Below are 19,891 nucleotides of genomic sequence, written 5' to 3' on the forward strand. Positions count from 1 at the left end.
TATGTTAATGAACCTTCCCTCCCTCCTAAATAAGGAGAAATTAAATACTTTACTTCCCCTCACTTCCCTTTCTTCTCCTTCCGTTAATGAACCTTTCCTCACTCCATCCAAACAAAGGATAAATTATTTATGATGTTAGATCATTTGTTAGGATTCATCTGTGCTTATCATTTAGGGACTGAACTAATTGAACCGTAAAAAATAAATAATATCTAAATCATTAAAAATAATAAACAAATAATAGAGAGCTATGCTTAATGATTTGCTGTGTTGCATAATAAAATTGAAGATAAATTAGGTCACTTGTTGAGTAATAAAGGCCGCAGAGATGTACTTGAGTCGAATAGTGAATGACACTAGAGTGCAAAGACAAAAAGGAGCTCGATAGGCCAGTGCCAAATGGAAGAACCATCTCTTATGCAACGAGTGTTAAAAATCCTGTTACTTGAGTATACCATTAGTTTAAACAAGCTCATGCTTGTAATAAAATTTTCTTATCACGTGGAATATATGTTTAATTATCCTTAAATTAACTAATAAGCTCATTGTGATATCAACTAAATTATTTATTTTAAAAGCAAATGATCATCTCTTTTAATTGTTATTTTTATCTGGCTTCCATATGCCTTATTTTAATTTGTTTAATTGGTCATATAATTAATTTGATCATATCAAACTTCACCTTTTTGCCATTTGGCAGTTAGGGGAATCAACATGTAAAATATATATGTTTTAATTAAATAAATTTAAGAAATAATTAAAATAGTCGGATTAAATTAGAATTAGTGGGTTCCCAATTGATAAGCAAATGCGAATGCAACAAGGTGTAAGATTCTATACTTGTCTCATATATATTTTTTTACACGAGGTATCCAACCAATGGCAACTACTATAGGTAATCGATTCAGTCCTATAAAATTTTCCTATCAATAAGCAGAATAAATCCGAAAGTACTATAACAGATGATTTATCAACCTATCAATCGTCTATTAAAAAAAATTCATTTATTAATTAAGTGAAGTTATGGCTTGATCCTTGATGTTTGAGAAACTGAGAAATGTCTTGCCGCTGTGCGTTGTCCCATTCAATCCTTGATTGGAGAGTTTGTTTGTGAAGGAATGATAAAAATCAGATGATGATACAACAATGAAACAATAATTAACTATTCAGTTTTGACTTGGCCTATAGTTTTACTTCACCCTACTTAATGTTTTTACTAATAGTTCCTCTCAAAAAATTAGAAAATATTTCACAGAGATAGAGACCATTCATTATATCTATGTTTAACATGTTTAAATCTATCACGAAGTTCATATTTTAATATCAAATCCATCACTAATTAATTTGCTAATGGCAGAAAACCCAACATTGACTCCATCAATAGATGTTTCATCTGTTGATAAGTCTTTATTCCAATATTTTATGGAACTAATTAAAGGCTACTTTTTCTTATGAGCAAATCTACAATTTCAATGAAGTCATCAGAAAATCAATTTATCAATCTTACAAAATAAAGTCAATAGGGAGGTTAGCTCAGTTAGTAAAGACTTGGGACTAAGAAAGTTGTTGACAAGGTCTTCACTGTGAAACCTTCATCAAAAATATGTTGAAGGATTCAATGAAATATTATATAAGCAACACACTTTTGTTAATGTTTTAACTATTGTGCTTCTAATTATTGCTATCTATCCAAGCATACAATTTTAAATAACAATCATTGATTCAATATTGCCTACTTTAACCTCTAACTATTTAATTAAAAATATAAAACCTTTAATAACTAATTTTGGTTAACCTCAAAATAAAATTATGTTAATATCTTTTTTTTTTCTTCTTACATAAAATAATTTTAAGACTTATTAATAAATTTCTTTAATTATTTTTATATAAAAAATATACATGATCATGATTCTCTTTAATTCCATATTTTAGGATCGACAACACTAAGAACGTAGAAACTTCTATAAATATCTTGGACTGACAACGTTAAAAAATAAACCCTTTTGGCTAAGATCAAGTGTTGTATATATTCTTATCAGTTTAATATTTGATATAAAAAATTAAATTAATTTTTATAAGGAAAAGTCAGTTACAAGAGTTTGCTACTGGAGTAGAGCGTCGCCCTAGGTCTTCTGGCGCAGCCTCATCAAGTCCAATTTATGGACATGATGAGAATAAAGGAAACCATTTTACATCAAATGATACCAAATTAACCAAATAAAAGTTTCAGAGAACTTGTACATCAAATATACATTTGAGTATTCAGTGGTCGAACTTGGAAAACAAACTGCAAAAAATCAAATAAAAGATACTATATCAGTTCTATAATTCATTGAGACCTTAAGTTGACAATTAACCAAGCAAGTGAGATCAGACATGTACTTCGACTACCGGAACAACTCAAACATTACATTCATGAATCTTTTCTACACACAGCTATGATGGCATCCTTTTAATATATGATAACCAATCTTAGGCAGGCGCGGTAATCATCTCCATCCGAGTTTCAACTAAGATTTTCATAATCATCTCCAACAATTCTAACAACATTCCTTGCGAGCTAGATTCATATATACCATCAAATTCTAGTCCAATGAATCAGATCATGCTTTTACAGCTGACAGGCTGCAGACTATCCACCTCTACTTTCTACACAAGTTGCAAGTAGATAATGGTTGAAAGACACAATAACCAGCCCTGGCAAAAGGCATAAATAGGATGCAACTAAATATGATTCCATTTTAGCTAAACACATGCCACATCTTTGCGGCACATTAGACTGGTCATTACATAGAGAGGATTTCAGCATCATCAGGTGTTGATGGATGCGCAAAAATATTATTCTAAAAGATCTAAAACAGAGGATTTAAGATGGAGAAAAAAGCCTTATGGACAATCACAGGGTGACAATCTGCACATACATTTATGGTTTGCAACAGAAGATTGTTTGTAGGTGCTCCTTTTCATGCTGCGAGATTGCACTGGCGTACAAACTCCATATCATAATCCACATACTTTGTCCACAAAGGTCGAAATTGATTCATAGCAATATCAAGCCAAGGTTTCATATTTCCATTAAAATGCACGACGGCAGCATTATTTATCTCCTCCATGCTTATACTTGGATTATACCCTAGTCCAAGCACATGCCAGGACTTGTCTAAGGGTTTTGTTGTGGAGTAGTAAGTGATTAAGCCTGGTGGAAGAGTTCCTAGTTTCCATAGTGTTCGATTTTCATTCTGCAACAACAGCATGTGCTTCAATAATCAATATCAGAAATGAAATCGGTACTAAAGATAATGAAGCATGCAACAATCCTTTTCCTAGTATATCTGAATTGACAGAAAAAAAATCAGGATAAACAATAGGTGGGCAGGTTGAAAGCTTCCCTTTTTAATAGGGAAAGTGACAACAGGTTAAAAGTAAACTATATAGAAAATGTGTAAGATAAAACTTGTCTTTAGCTGCTTATGTGAAAACTAGTATCATAATATGGACAAACAATCATAAGCCAAACATTTTAATGAAACGTGATGTGCAGGAATTATCAGAAAAGGGGTCACCAGTGGTTGGAGCACACCTTGTTTGTACCTTTTTAAAACCTCAAAACAGGTTAGATTTAGTTTTCATTTTGATTAAATACTCTTCTTTTTTTTCAAACCACAAATATAATTTTGTAAGGATAGCATTAGAAAGATGGCAACTTACAAGATTCTGCCAGTAATGATATTGCTCGGTGCACTTCTCCTTCCTCCACGCATCAAGATCAAAGAAATTCATCCCGTATGCCCACCCACATGCCTTAGGATCGAACTTCTCCTTGATCAGGGGATGTGAGAAATTCATATACTGTGCATAACGGTGAAAAGACCCAAAGCAAGTCTCAACTGCTCCATTCACCTTCCCATCCATATCAATCTTCCAGAGTGCCGTGAGATCCCGTTGTACCACAATATCATCATCCAAGAACAGAATTCTGTGCAGTTTTGGGTACATCTCCGGTAAGTAAAACCTCAAATGGTTCAGCATAGATAGGTACTTGGGGTTCCTAAACTTCATGTTGGTAGTGTCCTTGGTGGCATTTTCTAGCTTGTTCTCAAAATAGAACCGTTGAAGGTTCGCAGATTCTAGCTGCCTGAGAACGGGCACATAAGAAGAGTTGAGGAACTTGTAATCCTCATAAGCAACAATTTCAATGTGGGCACCGGAATAATCTTTTGAGCGAAACATGACCTGCATCGCCCCAAGGTTCATCCTATCTGTAACAACATGAAAGACATGCTTCCAAGGCTCACGAGCGTTGTGAACGGCAGAGTTTACAACAACAGACGCTGCAAGGACATTGTCCGAAAATATGGCATAATGGTAGAGTTTGGGATCTTCGAGCTCGGGCGGAGGGGTAGGAGGATCGACGTATCGATCGGGATGGGCAATTCTTTCCTCCATGAGCCGCATGGCGAGACAATGAAGGCTCTTGGGGATGGACTTTGCGGCTATGAGGGAAGAGAAAGCACCAGCCTTCTTGGCCTTCGAGAGCTGTTCGTTGACGGCAAAGATGGTATCTTTCAGCTTCTGAATCTTGAGTTGATTGTCGAAGAAGTCCTTGGCGTCGGCAATGAGGAAGCGAGCGGAACGTATGCGTCCCTTAACACCACGCTCGAACCCCCGGACAGAATCCTCGTCGATCCGCGCGGCGGGATCGAGAAGGGGGCGGTGGGCGGCAAGGAGGAGGGTGAGGTTGCGAGCTAACTGCGCAAAGACCCGCGCCTGCTTCGAGCTATCTAGCTTGAGACGGCGGGCGTACGAGGCGTAGGCGGCGGCGACCACCGCGTGGTCACCGACTTGCTTCCGAATCAGTTCCGCCCGAGCACGCAAGGGGTCTGGCCCGAGGGAAAGGACCGATCTACGCACCAAACGAAGGCCAGAGAACTGCAGATCTGAGCTCTTAGACGACGACGACGAATCGTCCTCCTCTGTACCGGCCACCATCGGCGCCGTGGTGGTGGAAGGGAGAAGGATAAACAAAGCCGCAACGAAGATACCGATAGCAAGGAGGAAGAAGCGACGGGCGGCAGCATTGTACTTGGATTTCCAATTGGAGATCGCCATTTTGGGAAGCCAAACCAGAAAGCGATAGGAGAACGAGAGGGAGAGGGAGAGGGAGAGGGGGAGAAGTGAAGCGGAAACATTGCTTTTTATTTATTATCTTAATTAATTCATTAATTACTAATCTAGTGATTACTGTGTTTAATCGAGAATTAATCTTCCTATTAAACATAGATTAACGTAATACGACGGAGGAGAGGGTTGGGAATTTTGGGGCGTATCGGGTAGCGTTCCACTCCGGTGGGGCCGGATCGGTTAGGATGAACGGAAGGTGGACGACAGTTGTGATCGTACACATGTGCTCCGCGGCCTAATCGCTGATGTGGACGTGTCGGTGGAACGGATCGGACCGCACAGATATCTGCCTGTGGACCGGGTCAGAGACGCATAGAAAACAGTCGGGTTTGTTGCCATTACGAATTTAAAAATAATTTGCAGTTTGACCACCATTATAAATATTATTATTATTTATTAAATTCTGACATAGAAAAAAAGATTGCGACCGGTGGCGGACTAAAGACGGCCCGGCCCAGCCCGTTTAAATCTGGACCAGGCCACTAACACCATCTATTGGGTAGTTAGCAGGAATACTAATTTATCTGTGGGGGTTCGGCCATGGCACGGTGAGGAAGCGGTCGAAGTGTTCAAAAGAGGCGAGAGCGGCGATGAGTACCGGAGGCGTAGAGAAGGGCAGTGGAGGCGGTGGGTCTGTCAAGACACCGGCGGACTTCCTCAAGTCGATCCGAGGCCGCCCCGTCGTCGTCAAGCTCAACTCGGGGGTCGACTACAGAGGTCGCTCTTCCTCCCTCCTTTTTTTTTCTCCTTCAGTAAAGTTTTTGCCCTTTTTTTCTACTTAGGGTTTCGCCCTTTACTTTCACTCGAATCTTCTCTTGCCATCGTGGATGTATGCGCTTTGGTCTTGTTTGTTCGTTTTAGAAGCTAGATCAGTCGTGCATTCGTAGGGGTTGTGCCCTACCCTAACCGAAGAATTTGCAGTGAGTCCCTATATCAATTAGCTGAGATGGTTAGGTCTTTTTGTTTGGAGGTGTGCGGTGTACATCATCTACATTAGCAGCCTCTGGGGTTTTGACCTTAGACTGCATCATAGGTTTGGAGGGTTCACATCATTAGCAACGTCCACTGAATAGGGAACCACATTAGATTACGAAGTAGAGAAAATAAAGATAGCAGTAATTGTGACTTTGATCTCAGCATCTTAAAAACTTCTTTTTGAAAATTATGAATTGTTCTTGCCTTAGGTGGTTTTAAATTGCTGATAGTAGTTATGCAGTGTAAGTTTGGAATTGAAGCTCTGGGGCTTATCCTATTTGTCTTGAGATCTGTTTGGCAATTTTTTTCTGATCTTGGAGTATTCAAAGATGCTGGATATTTTAGCTATCCTCCTAATTTTTTTTTTTTTTCACAATTTGATTCATGTTGTGTTAGCTAACTTTGGAAAAGACATTATAAAGAATTTTTGAGTGCTCTAGATGATGTTGTCACACATGTTGTTGAAAGTTTGTGCCATTGTAGAGATAAATGAGCATATCCTCTATGAAGCGATCGTCTATGCACGGTGTGTGTTTCTTCTCTAAAAATGATTGAATAATTTTCCTTAAACTGCCTTTTCACCTTGTGTGTTCCTGTCACAGTCCTCACTTGTTTCCACACAAGAAAATAATAATCATGTGAGTAAATTAAAAACAGATACATTATAAATATCATCCCTTTCATGATCAAACCAAAATGGAAAACATTAGTCAATAATTTGAAAAGTCCTTGTTTGAGGCCTGAACTAAAGAAAATATCCTGGCAGAAAGAAATATGGAGACAGAATCCCCCATGAAAGAATAGTATCCACTCAAACTTCAAATGCCAAAAATATACAATATATTGTTATATAAAGATATTGGTCTAACATTAAATAACTGAATGATGCCTCAATGCTAATTCTACTTCTAAAATGTTTCCAAACAAATCAGCCTTTTTAAAGGCACTAAATGGCACTAGGTACTAAGTGGTTTTAGGGGCTCTGTTCTTTGTGCAGCTGTCCAATCAAAAGTTTGGAGTTCTGTCTTCCCAACTTTTTTTTGTTTCTCTTATTTTGTCTTGTGTTGATCATGGAAGAAACATCTGCAGATGAATATATAATAGATCATACACACTAAATAATAAACATATAATTAATTTTTTAAATTGTTTATCACTTACGAAACAAATATTTATGTCAAGAGGTACAAGTTAGAAGATGGCAAATAGGATAATTTAGTGATTTAAGTCAAGTTTGTTCAATCTATATCATTTAAAGTAAACCAAATCTCTTTTTTTACTGCTAGGTCGTATGCATCCTATTGCCTCCTTCCAAATTCACATAGGTAGCTGGTTTGTAAAACCACTTTGCCTATAAGGGTGACTTATATCCAATATTCTATGTAGTCTCTTAAATTCACCTAGGTTGTTGGTTTTTTAAGCTATGCTAGATGTTAATATAGCTTTGCATAGAAATTAAATGAGTGCTAAAAATTCGTGTAAGGAACCCCATAGTTGATGATAATGATCCTTTGAATGTGGTTTAGGTACCTTCAGATTTACCTGTCCTTAAAGAAATGTGGTTTATAGGGTTCCACATGTATAAAGAAATGTGGTTTATGTGCCTAATTAAGGAGCATGAAAATTATTATCTAGTACTGAATATAACCTATGTCTTATAATCTTCATGAAATACCTGGGTTGTAGGTATTCTTGCCTGTCTGGATGGGTATATGAACATTGCAATGGAGCAAACAGAGGAGTATGTGAACGGTCAGCTGAAAAATAAGTATGGCGATGCATTCATCAGGGGAAACAACGGTACATCCAACTGATCTGAATCTTCTTAACCTTCCTTTACTCTTTCCTTTCGCCGGTATGCATTGTCTGACCTTGTTCACGCGCTTATTGCAGTTCTATACATAAGCACTTCAAAAAGGACAGTTGCTGAAAGTGGTTGACTGTTCTCCACAGTCCAACTTGTGTGCTCATCTAGATTGTTTTCAGATTCGATAGAAGTTATTTCGTAGACTTCGACTTTTGGTTATCTCGGTGTTATCTGGTACTGTCTGTTCCACTGTTTAAGGTTTGAACGGGCAAGCCCGTCACTAAAGTTGCAGTGTTTATTATACGCCTTAAACGCAACGCAGCGCAGCGCCTCTTTCGTCCATTGCTGGCGCTGCGGGTGCGTCCTTTGAGATTCGATCGCGATGCGTTACTTGCCGAATCTTTTTGACGCAATCGCCATCGATCACGGCACCCGCACCCGTGCCCTTCACCTACACGCATCCTGCTTAATGAATTCCACAATTACCGTTGTCACTAATAATAATAATAAGGGAAGGCGCAAAAAAGCAGAGAGAAGTTGCCTGCCAGAAGCCGTTCAACGCTGCTACTCCCGGTGGCCGCAGTAGTGGACTGGCGAGCCTCCCTGTCCTGCACCGGCAGTGCACCGCCAACGTTGCACGGTCCCACGGCGCAGTCGTTATGACCCTACTGCTCGTCGCCTTGCCGGGTCACGCAATTCCCATGCCATGGTAAAGTGAGCCTGTTCAAAGCACGAGAGAGAGAGAGAAGGCGAAGAAGCTACTATTAAATTTTAAATAAAAAAACCGACCGGGAAATTGAAAAAGTCGATTAAACCGGCCAGTTAAAGAAGACGACAACGTGTCGGTGTCGTTTTGGCTTACCTGTCCGACGTGGCCACCTCGCCCTCGCCTTTCGAACGTTATAAAGGGGTCACGCCCGTTCTTGCTTCACGCCATTTCGTGCGCTGTGCTTGCTGAAGAGCGAAGACATTGGCGTGGTGGTGAGTAGGTTTTGGATCTGGATCGTGCAATGATGGCGGCGCAAGCCGTGGGTTTCTCGTCCGGATCCGGCGACCGGTGAGTTTTGTCTGTCTGTCTGTCTCGGTGGAGTGGTTCTTGTGGGTTGGAATTCGATCTCGTGTTTCTCTTTTTAAGATCCGATCGCGTTGTTGGTGTTTTTAGAGGAATGGAAGGAGTCCAGATGTTGCAGCAGGAGCCTCTGCAAGTTAGCAGCGATCATGGCATCGGTGAGTGAATGTTCGTCCTCTGCTTCGATTTGTTCTCGAGTCGAGGTTGCGATTGGTTGAGATTGTGCTTTGTGGACGATGCAGGAAAGCAGCAGATGCAGCCCCATATAAGAATCAACCCTAGTGTGTTTAGTGAGCGGAAGAGAGGGCTGACTTGCAATGTCTCCGCTCCAGCGAAGCGCGCTCGGGCGGAGTTCGTGGCTTTGAATGGTTACAATCAGATCGCGGCATCCCCGCTTTTTCCCTATTTGGATCAAGCTGCTGCGCCGGTGAAGCTTGCTGGAACGATTCCCGGGTTTCTTCTGCAGAATCGACCTCCGGAGTCCGGTGCGACTTCGACCAGTGGCCGGCATGACTCGCCGTTGCAGCCCGTATTGTCTTCTTCCGGCGATCTCGTTTCTCTAATCTACAAGCAGAATCTTGAAATCGACGCCTTCATCTGTCTCCAGGTGTCTCGATCTCTCCTTATTCTACTGATCTTTCAGAGTTTTTCTATTGTATTAATGATTAATTTTGATCGATATCAGAACGAGAGGATGCTGAATGAATTCAAGGAGATGAGAAACCGGCATTGCCGGGCGGTTCTATCCTTGTTAGGGAAGCAAATGGCGAAGCGTTTGATGGAGAAGGAAGCCGAGTTACAGAGTGTCACCCGCCGGAACGCGGAGTTAGAAGAGAAGGTGTGGCGGATGAGCGAGGAGAACAAGATCTGGTACAACGTGGCCAAGAACAACGAAGCCGTCGCAAGCAACCTTCAATCGAGCCTTGAACAAGCCCTGCTCCGGGGCGGTGTCAGCCACAGGGACGCATTTGAGGTCGCCGCCAACTCGGTCCCGGACGCCGACGTCGCGGAATCCTGCTGCGAAGCGGAGAACTCCGTGGCGGCTGCTCAGAGGGGGACAGCGTGCAGGGCGTGCTGTGAGAAGGACGTCTCCGTTCTGCTGCTTCCCTGCCGGCACCTGTGCCTATGCGAGGACTGCGATGCCGTCGCCGGCGGGTGTCCGGTCTGCGGCGCCACCAAGAAGACTTCCTTCCATGTGCTGCTGTGCTGATAGACCGCCGGTTGCGGTTCCATTGTCGGTTTCACGGTTTGGTTCCCTTTCAGCGGTTCACTTGCCGGTCAAAGCGAGTGGTGAATGGTCTCTTAATTGCATGCTTCGGAAACTTAACTAATGCAGGGTTTAATTGGAAAATTCTTTTGCTTGTTATTATTATTTTTGTATATAAATGTTTACATTGAATTTTCATTTATTTTCGTCTATTTTATTTGCATATTAATTGAGTAATTAAAAAGTATAGAGCGTTTTCTAGGAATAAAAGAAACTCATAAATCCTTAGGCGTGGCCCAGGTGCCAACAGAGTTTCATCCCTTTATTTCTTTTTTGCTTTGTCTTCCAGAAAGAAGCTTGTTGCTTTCGTTAATGGCGTGGCCCAGGTGCCAACAGAGAACCAAAAGTTAATGCAAAAGCTCTCAGAAAATATTGCAGAATAATAACCTTTCCTGTGAACCACCTCACCCAATTTTCAGGGAGTCACTCATTTCGAGCCTCTGCGACTGGTAGAGGAAGTCTTTGCCTGCCTTGAGACCTGAGGAAGGATATTATGATTAATAATCAAGCTGTTTATCTAAAAATTTGCCTTCTCTAGACAATCAAACCAATGCGGTTAGATTGGATTGGAGGGAAGGGAAGAATAAAGAAAAGAAAGAGAGAGGCAAACTCGTGAGGCCCAAGACTTTTGTTTTTGGCACCTTCGACTTTTCTCCTCCTGTTCCACTGCACTGCGCGCATCAGGCCCGGCCACCACGACAAACCTTGGAACCTTAAAAAGATGCTCTCCAGTTTTCTTTGCCTTTTTCTTTTCTTCGTATTTGTTTGTCTTGGAACCAGAAAATTAATGGCCGGTCGCAGTGAAACTGGAAGTGGAATTGAAATTGAAAGAGCGATGACTGACGCGACTGTGCATCCCACTGTTGGTGCGCTGCGTCTCCCCATGCACTACATTATCAGATTAAACCAGTCTTAACTGCGAGAGGCTTCATCAACGCATCCATCCCTGCAACAATTATTGTCCTCCACTGAATCCATTTAACTTTGTCCACCACCTCCCTGTCTGTGGTCCTCCTAATAAGGACGTGGTGGTTGCCCGAGACTTGTCCTCTCGCTGGCCAAACCTCTTCGTGCATGCTCAAGTGAAGCCACGGCTAGCTGCCTCTGTTCGTTAGCTACGAAACGGAGTACTCATGACCACCAAAACGATGATGACCCAGTGAAGGGATAATTCTTAAGAGCTTTGATCGATGTCGGAGCTAGACGCCAAACCTCACTGTTTCTGCACCCATGCACCGGGGTTTGTTTCGTAGCTTTTGGTGGAGGGATTCCTTTTCCTTTTTCCTTTTCCTTTCGCCCTCATTCTGCAACCTCGGGTGGGACTCAAAGCGCTGCACATCTCTCAGTGAAAGGCACCGGCCTCCATTCGTAACTTATATGGCTGATTTCCGGACTGACAGCTGAAAGCAATTACTGTGATGGGGATGGCAGTAGTAGTGCCCTTGGAAAGCCATGCCCCGCAGCTTGTTTGTGGTACGGTGTGTCTCGAGGGGCAAAATGGCATCGGTTTTCCTCTTCCGTTCAGTGGCATGGAGATTTTAGTACGTCGGAAAGAGATGAAATGAGAGAAAGAGAAAGGAAATCGGTGCGCTCGAATCATGATCTGGCCACTTGCATCGAGGGGATGAGCACTAGGGGAACAATGTGATACTGCCGTGTCCGACAGGCAGTGTAAAGGAATTAACTAAAGAAATTTAAAAATATAAAAATTTTAAATAATCAAAATAAATTTGAATCAAGAGCTCTCAGTAACATTGTTTTCATTGTTTAGCTCATTTTTTGAATTTGACTCGAATATTTTATCTCTTTAGCTCGTTTACGATCCTAGGAATAATACTGAACATTACAGTTAAACCAGATGATCAGACATCTGAGCAGTTAAACTTTTGAGTGCAATAAATTGGATAATAATGATGTTTCCCAAGAATAAGATTACACCAGAGACGAGGACAATGTCTGATGAAGACCCTTGTGCCAATGTTATAATCAACATTTGCTTTTGATAGAGCATGGATGTCTTGATTTATCTCCTTTCTGATACATGTGGGACAGACTTGAAAGGATCTTCGGATGAAGATTATCATCTTCTTTTTTTTTTGTCAATATTGAAAATCATAGAATAGGAACTAGCGAAAAGAACTAAAAACTAAGTATTCCTTTTAGTGTCCATTTAGAAGGAGTGTCAGAGAAACGCCCAATTTGAGCCCAACTAACCTCAAATAGTAGTTTTTTTTACAATTCAAATATTTGAATTTTATCTGATTAATTTGGAAGATAAACGCCAGTAGAAATCCTATTTAATAGTTATTTAATATTGATTTTAACTGAAAAAGAAGACTGTCGTTTTTATAAAGATAACTTTTAAAATCATTTTACTGTCTCTAAATTCTTGTTAAGATAACTGCACATGTAATTAATTATAAAAGGACAAGTAGCACGAAAGTTGAGACATTATGTGTTGTTTATTATATTAAGAATTATTAAAATGATGGTTCTCAATTCATTTGAGAAGTATTATTGCCCGTCTTCAGTAGTATAAGGCTTCTCCGTCTTCAGTAGTTACTGTAAAAGAGTATTTTCATAGTGGATGAGTGAGTGAGGGTCATATCCTTGGATTAATCACCTCTTCTTGAGGTGGATACTAAGTAAATCCCCTATGTTAACATTGTGAGTCTTGTTCCAAGTTTATTCCACTGCAAATCATCATCACGAAGCAAAACAACGAACGTGATGAGCTATTCATCTCTCTTCCCCCTCTAGCTACAAATCAACCCTAACATATATCTATAAAGATCTCAAGGTAAGTACATTAGAAAGCCTTTTTTTCACTTTTGAATTAATTACACAAATCTCAATATGTAGGAGAAAGAAAGAGACCAAGTCAGAACTTAGCACTACATCCCAGAAAAGCAAACCAAACTCAAACTTCGAAGCATCCATCGACGCATATGAAGTAGCATTATTGGTAAGAAAATTTAGTAGATTTATTAGATCTAATAAATTTAAGTCACAGACAAAAAAAAAGGACTTAAGAAGCAAAAGTAAGATTCGATGTTACAATTGCCAAGAAGAAGAGCACATCAAGAATGACTGCCCTAAATTGAAGAAAGACAAAGGCAAAAGATCAACAAGAGCGAAACTCAAAAATTTAAAGGTAACATGGGATGAATCTTATCCTCCAAATTCGAGATCGAGGCCTAAGCCGAACTAGCCCTATTGGTCGACCACTAAGGAGAAGATGAAAGCAGCTCAGAGATGAGCATCGATGAAGGGGGAGGATCATCAGAAGAAAGTTGCGATGAAGAGGAAATATCAGAACACGAGGTAAGTAAGGTACGAGTCTTAACTCCTAAAGAGTCATTTTAATTTACTAAACTACTTTTCAAGGATTTAGTAAAATTAGAAAGAGAAAATGTTGAATTAAAAACAATCTTATCAAAAACATGTTCTTTAAAAATGTATGATAAGTTAAAGGAAGAAATAAAAAATTAAAGGACCAATTTAAAAAATCTAGAAATTTTGCATGTCTTAATCAAAATGTCTCAAAAAATGATAAAAGCCTAAATTGATATTTTATATACCATAAGGGACAAATTATAAATTTATCACTAAAATATATTCCTAAAAGATACTTAATCAATCTAGTAGGAAGAAATCTATATTGGGTTCCCAAATCCTGCTTAGAATAAATTATATATATTTTTAAAAATTATAATATGTAAAAAGAAAATTAAATGTTTATTTTTTTTTAAAGGATTTCTCTAGAAGTGGTTGTTGTTATAATATTCAAGAATGCCTAATGCCTCACTACAACTTGAATATTTAATAGACTAATTGTTAAATAGTTAACTGTTATAATTTTTTTTTAAAAAAAACTATTATTATTTGCTAAAAAGGTAGTTTTTAAATTAAAGTTTTTTTAAGTTAACTCCTTTGTGTAAAATTTTATATCTGCCTTATATATATTCAACTCTCATTTTCAGATTTTTTTTAATACTCAAAAATATATTTTTATAAATTTTTTATAAATAATGAATTTTTCTATGGATTATTTGCCGAAAACTTAATTTCTAAAATTGAAAAATCTTGAAACTTATTTTTGACAAATTTAAATTCTGTTGATCCTTAAGAAAATTTTTCCTTAACCCTTTGAAAATTTTAATTCTTTATCTAACTTTGTCTTTCTCACTTTTTTTTTGATATGATCAAAGAGGGAGAAATTAATACAAGTTCAGGGGGAGTTTGGATATTTGCATAATTATGTAGTTTTTTTTAAAAAAAATCTTTAATTTATTGTATTGCAATTGTTATTTGCAATTTATTTATGTTATTGTATTTTTTTAATTCTAACTTGAACTTGGGTTGATGTACATTAAAAATGGGGAGATTGTTAGAACCCGGGATAGTTTTGATGTGGTCAACCAAGTTCAGTTAGGCCCTACTGTATTTGATCCTTATATCCAAGTGTGCAGGAGCTTAGGAACGCAAGAAGTCGAGTAGTAAAGGTAGCTAGCGAGAAGGATGGCACGGAGGAGAGCTGACGGGCTTGGTGCATTCGAGAGATGAGGTGTTGCAGAAGAGTACACTGATGGACGAGAAGGACGTGTGTGACGTTCGAGGGACGAGAAGCTGAGGAGGAAGCCTACTCAAGGAGAAGGCTGGAAGATGGGTCCAGGTGAGCCTAATTCCGGATGGACGAAATCACTCAGACTATCGGAATAGCAAAAATGCAAAGGGAGTGTTGTGAGAGCTGCTGGAGACACTTTCAACAAAGTTAAAGGTGCCCCTGTGCTTCTCTATGGAAGGCGCCTTCGATGAACAATACGAAGGCGCCTTCCGATAGTCGTTAGCCGCGGATAAGCTTTATCCTAAAGCTTATCTGATGGAAGGTGCATTGGAACTCTTTGGAGGCGCCTTCAAGCTACGGATAGGATTTTTCAAGATTTATAAAAAGACCCCTGAAGCTAGGAAATATTCAACAACTTTGATATTCATTTCCTAGCAACTTTCTGAGCGTTCAAAGTGTGTAAAAAACTTCTCCGCCTTCAACGAAGGAGATCTGCTAGTGCTTTTTCAACGCCTTGGATTAACTACTACTTAGGTTGTAACCAAGTAAACCTCTGGCCTTTTACCTATTCTTTATTTTATTAGTTGTTCATTTATTGTTATTATAATTGTTGTCATGTTGCTAATCTATGTTGAAAGAACGAGAAGTAATTTTCTATTTTTAATTTATAAGCAATTCACCCTTCCTCTCTTGTCGGTCGTACATGTCCAAACAAATGATTTGTGCTCTAGGGTTTGTCCAAATTTCTTCCATTTTCGTCATGTGAATAATAAGATCCCGAGTTGAACTTCTGTATCACTTTATATGGACCACACCTTAGGGGCTCTAACTTACTAACGTCGCCGACCTACTTGATTCTTTTCCATACCAGGTCGTTGTCCTGAAAAGACCTGGGAATAACTCTTTTGTTGTAGTTCTGCTTCATCATTTATCGGTACGTCACCAGTCGAGTTACCATTTTATCTCTTATTTATTCTACCAAGTCTAGCTCCATAGGGCGTTGATTGGAATTCTCTTTATCATATAGTCGTCTCCGATCAGATTCAATGTCGACCTCGATCGGCACCACCGCTTCCCCTCCATACACTAAGTGGAATGGTGTTAGGTCGGCTGCTTTTCAAGGTGTGGTGCGGTAAGCCCATAGCACGCTCAGCACTCGGTCGCCACTTATTGCTCCACCATCCTTGCGGCTTGGCCATTTACTATTAGAGTGTATACTAAAAGTCTAGTTTTTTTTTAAACATTTATTTTGAAATAAAGAATCATATTGGTCAAATGTCTACATTTATATGCTAAGTGTAGTTGTTCAATTAATTTATATTGTAGATAACATGATGTGGTGTCACATACAGAAGATCATGTTATCAATTCCTTATAAATTATAAACAGTAGCTCACGACTAAGATGGAAAGAAACAAACCATTGGAATAGTCGTAGTGTACTTTGGTATTAGTTTATCTTAACTATAAAATTACACTAGTACACTCTGAGTGTATTGAGCAGGATCATTTAAGGTAAGTTCTTTTTATACTGACTGCATAAAAGAACAAGACCTTTGTTATTATGAAAGTGTGTGCTCTTAATCATGATATAATAACAAGCACATATACTCAATATTCATTTATTTAATTTATCAAAGGGTGCAATTTAGTTCGATAAATCAATAGGCCCGATAAGTTAGGAAATGATATTATTTATATGGTGTATTGTTGATTATAAAATGAAATTGTGTCCTAGTAATCTAGGTTGATGATGCCCCCAAGAGGAGCTCATAAGGATTGTCATGTAAACCCTACAGGTGGACTTAATCCTACATGACGATGAGATTGAGTGGTACTACTCTTGGAGCTAGATATTAATTAAGTGAGTTGTTTTAATTAGTGGGCATTTTATATCTTAAACACAGGGAGATTAAGACACTCATGATAAAAAGGAGCTCATATAGTAATATGGGATTTGTGCGGTAGTTCAATAATAACTCTTTAGTGGAATAAGATATTATTGATGAACTCGAGTTGGGTGTTCGGGGCGAACACGGGAAGCTCAAGTTTATCGGGAGACCAAAACCAATTCCTCCTCTCAATCTCTGTCGTACCCTGTTATTAATAAAGTGTTATACCCACCCATACCCACCTTCTTACCCATCTTAAGGTGGTCGGCCAAGCCTAGCTTGAAGCCCAAGCTAGGGCCGGCCAAACCAAGGTTAGATGGGTCAAGTAGGTGGTCGGCCCTAGCTTGAACCCAAGCTTAGGTGGTCGGCCACAATAAATTAAAATATTTTATTTTTTAAAATATTTTCTTATATGGAAGCCATGGTTTTAAAAGAGAGTTTAAAATTTAAATCTGTCCTTTTATAGTTTCCTATAAAAGATTAAGAGAAATGTTTGATATCTTTCCTTATTTGTAGTTAAAAGGAAGATTTTAATTTTTGATAAAACTTTCCTTTTTTTGTAACTATCCTCATGATTTTAAAAGAGAGTTTTAAAATTAAATCTTTCCTTTTATAGCTTTCTACAAAAGATTAAGAGAAAGATTTGATATATTCCCTTATTTGTAGTTAAAAGGAAGATTTTAATTTTGGAGAAAACTTTCCTTTTTGTAATCATCCACATGCTTTAATAGAGAGATTTTAATTTATAAAAGTTTCCTTTTATAACCAACCATGAAGGGAATTTTTAAAAGAGAAATTTTTATTTTAAAAATTTTCGGAAAACATATTAGGAAGTTTTAATTTTGTATTTAAAACTTTCCTTGTATGGAGGACATGTAGGGGCCGACCACATTGATAGAGAAAAGGAATTTTTTTAATTAATTATATTTTCCTTTCGATGACAAGGAAAATAAGGAAGTTTTTATTAAAACTTTCCTTATTTGTCAAGACCTAGGAATATAAAAGAGAGGGTAGAGGTGCCTCACCTCATAAGAACATACATCTGTTGGACCGTGAATGAATCGATAGAGGGGGGCGTTGAATATCGAAAAACGTTCAAGAAGAGTAAATGCAGCGGAAAAGTAAAGTAGAAAAGAGCAAGGCTAACACAGGTTCTTTTTACTTGGTTCGGAGTCTGTGTCGACTCCTACTCCAAGGCCTGCACTCGTCGAGTGCTTTCGTTGGGCAATCCACTAGCAATTCGAATAATTGATTACAAGAATTAAGTACAGAAAAGCTAGAAATAAAATATCGAAATATAAAACAATAGGAAAGGAGCAGAGCTTTGTCGGAGTAGCGTCGCAACGTCGCAGGAGCGCAGGAGAGCAGATCGTCAATTCTGAGTTATTGTTGAAGCTTCATCCTTGACCCTCCTTATATAGGAGGGTTCGGGGCGCCTGGAACCTTCAGGGCGCCTCGATCATGACGTGGCTGACCCAACCAGCGAACTCCACGTGTCAACACCGCGATCAGGATAAAACTTGCCTCCGGGCACCTGAACCACCTTTCTCTAGAGAACATCTTCTCCTGCAAGACAAGGTTAGTCCGAGGTAAATAAATAATTTATATCCTGCAAAACAAAGTATTAGCACAGTTTATAATTAGACAGAAGGAGTATGACTTAGATTTTATCTCTCCGAGATCGGAATCTAGTCAAGATCTCGACTTAGAGTTCTGAAATGGTTCTAAGTCGGATCGGCGCCTAAGTTCCCTTCCCGGGAACGCGTCCTCACAGTCACTCCCTTCCAATGACTTACCTTTACTCACCTGCCAGATGTCCGGTCAGCCTTCGACCCGTCTGGACTTCTCGCCAGCTATCCGGTCAGCCCGTCAACCTAGCTGGATTTCATTCCAAGCGTCTGGTCAGCCCGTCGACTTGCTTGGACTTCTCGCCAGCTATCCAGTCGACCCGTTGACCTAGCTGGGCTTCGTGCCAGACATCCGGTCAGCCCGTCGACCTGTCTGGACTTCGCCTGCACACTCGATCAGAGTGTTAGACAACGACAAACCTAACTTAACCTAATTTGTCATTCGTCAAAACCTGAGTTAGACTGTTAGTGCTAACCGCACCAACAACATCTAGTATGCCTCTCTTCTCTTCCTTGTGGTGACCGACCCTCTCTTCTTCCTCTTTCCCTATTCTTCTTCTTAAGTGGCCGGCGACATCATCTTCTTGGAGAGATCTTGGTGGCCGGATTTTGCTTGGAGAAGAAGAAGAGATAGGAGGCATTGTTTCCTAGCATCCCTTGGAGCTTAGTTGGTGGCAAAAGTTCTTCATCTCTAGAAGACTCTCAGTGGCCGAAACTTGCAAGAAGAAGAAGGAAGCTTGGGTGGATTCTCGTCTCGGTAGATCGTTGCCCACACGACGTCCGATATAAGAAGAAGAATATGACAGAAAATCGTGAGGTCTATAAACTATAAAAGATATAACTAGTTATTAGTTTCCGCATCATAACTAGTTCTTCCTTTTATTTAGATCTTGAAATACCAAATACAAGAGGCTAATGAATCTATGTTATCGAATTTATGTTTTCGATTTTGTGTTTCTTTTGTTTTTCGAACTTGTGATTCAATTGTTCTTTTTGGTTAAACCCAGGGTTACTATAAGGAAATTAAATATTAAATTTCATTGAAAGACTTTATCTAGGAAGTGGTGGATGCTCCCATACCCAAGAAAGCCTAGTGCCTCGCCATGTTTAACCTGGAAGTCGATCTCTAAAATTAATATTTAATTGAATTTGTAACATAGGTGGATTTGGATTAATAATGTTAAGCATCGTTTGCGATCCAAGTTTAAACCTCTAAGAACAGATAAATTGAATTTGGAATCAATAATGTTAAGTTCTGTTTGCGATTCCAAATTTAATTTCTAAAGAACACAATAGGTTGTTAGGAATGGTTCGGGACTTGTACACAATTTTTGTATAGGGAAACCGGTACGATATTCCGAGTAGCAACCAACATTTACTAACATCTCTAGTTCTTCTTGCGTTAAGGTCACAATCATGAGTCATCCAGCGCCCTCCATCTTCACATCTTGGATGCAAGTGAAGCTTCCACAGATTGTGCTAAATATGATCCTGCCCAAAATCGGT

General features: G+C 39.2%; 3 protein-coding genes and 1 non-coding gene across 5 annotated transcripts; 3 read left to right on the forward strand and 1 right to left on the reverse strand.

Annotated features, from left to right (window-relative positions):
* Positions 1–1,967: 1,967 nt before the first annotated feature.
* Positions 1,968–2,155, forward strand: LOC121974106. The gene has a single exon (XR_006109962.1). It is a non-coding gene; the product is annotated as a U2 spliceosomal RNA (small nuclear RNA).
* Positions 2,156–2,716: 561 nt separating this feature from the next.
* On the reverse strand, positions 2,717–5,162 carry LOC121970936 (galacturonosyltransferase 8-like). The gene is made up of 2 exons (XM_042521962.1): positions 3,709–5,162; positions 2,717–3,239 (listed from the first exon to the last, which is right to left on the reverse strand). The coding sequence occupies exons 1-2, from the start codon at positions 5,107–5,109 to the stop codon at positions 2,964–2,966; spliced, it is 1,677 nt and encodes a 558-aa protein (XP_042377896.1). The 5' UTR covers positions 5,110–5,162; the 3' UTR covers positions 2,717–2,963.
* Positions 5,163–5,700: 538 nt separating this feature from the next.
* Positions 5,701–8,248, forward strand: LOC121970939 (U6 snRNA-associated Sm-like protein LSm6). The gene is made up of 3 exons (XM_042521967.1): positions 5,701–5,898; positions 7,843–7,956; positions 8,050–8,248. The coding sequence occupies exons 1-3, from the start codon at positions 5,772–5,774 to the stop codon at positions 8,094–8,096; spliced, it is 288 nt and encodes a 95-aa protein (XP_042377901.1). The 5' UTR covers positions 5,701–5,771; the 3' UTR covers positions 8,097–8,248.
* A 148-nt stretch (positions 8,249–8,396) lies between these two features.
* Positions 8,397–10,441, forward strand: LOC121970938 (BOI-related E3 ubiquitin-protein ligase 1-like). 2 transcript variants are annotated; one of them, XM_042521965.1, is made up of 4 exons: positions 8,397–9,020; positions 9,099–9,190; positions 9,275–9,639; positions 9,718–10,441. In XM_042521965.1, the coding sequence occupies exons 1-4, from the start codon at positions 8,974–8,976 to the stop codon at positions 10,240–10,242; spliced, it is 1,029 nt and encodes a 342-aa protein (XP_042377899.1). In that variant the 5' UTR covers positions 8,397–8,973; the 3' UTR covers positions 10,243–10,441. The 2 variants fall into 2 exon arrangements, with proteins under 2 accessions (XP_042377899.1, XP_042377900.1); XM_042521966.1 differs by having other exon boundaries at positions 9,126–9,190.
* Positions 10,442–19,891: the final 9,450 nt, after the last annotated feature.

This window comes from Zingiber officinale, chromosome 4A (assembly GCF_018446385.1).
Source record: "Zingiber officinale cultivar Zhangliang chromosome 4A, Zo_v1.1, whole genome shotgun sequence".
NCBI lineage: Eukaryota > Viridiplantae > Streptophyta > Magnoliopsida > Zingiberales > Zingiberaceae > Zingiber > Zingiber officinale.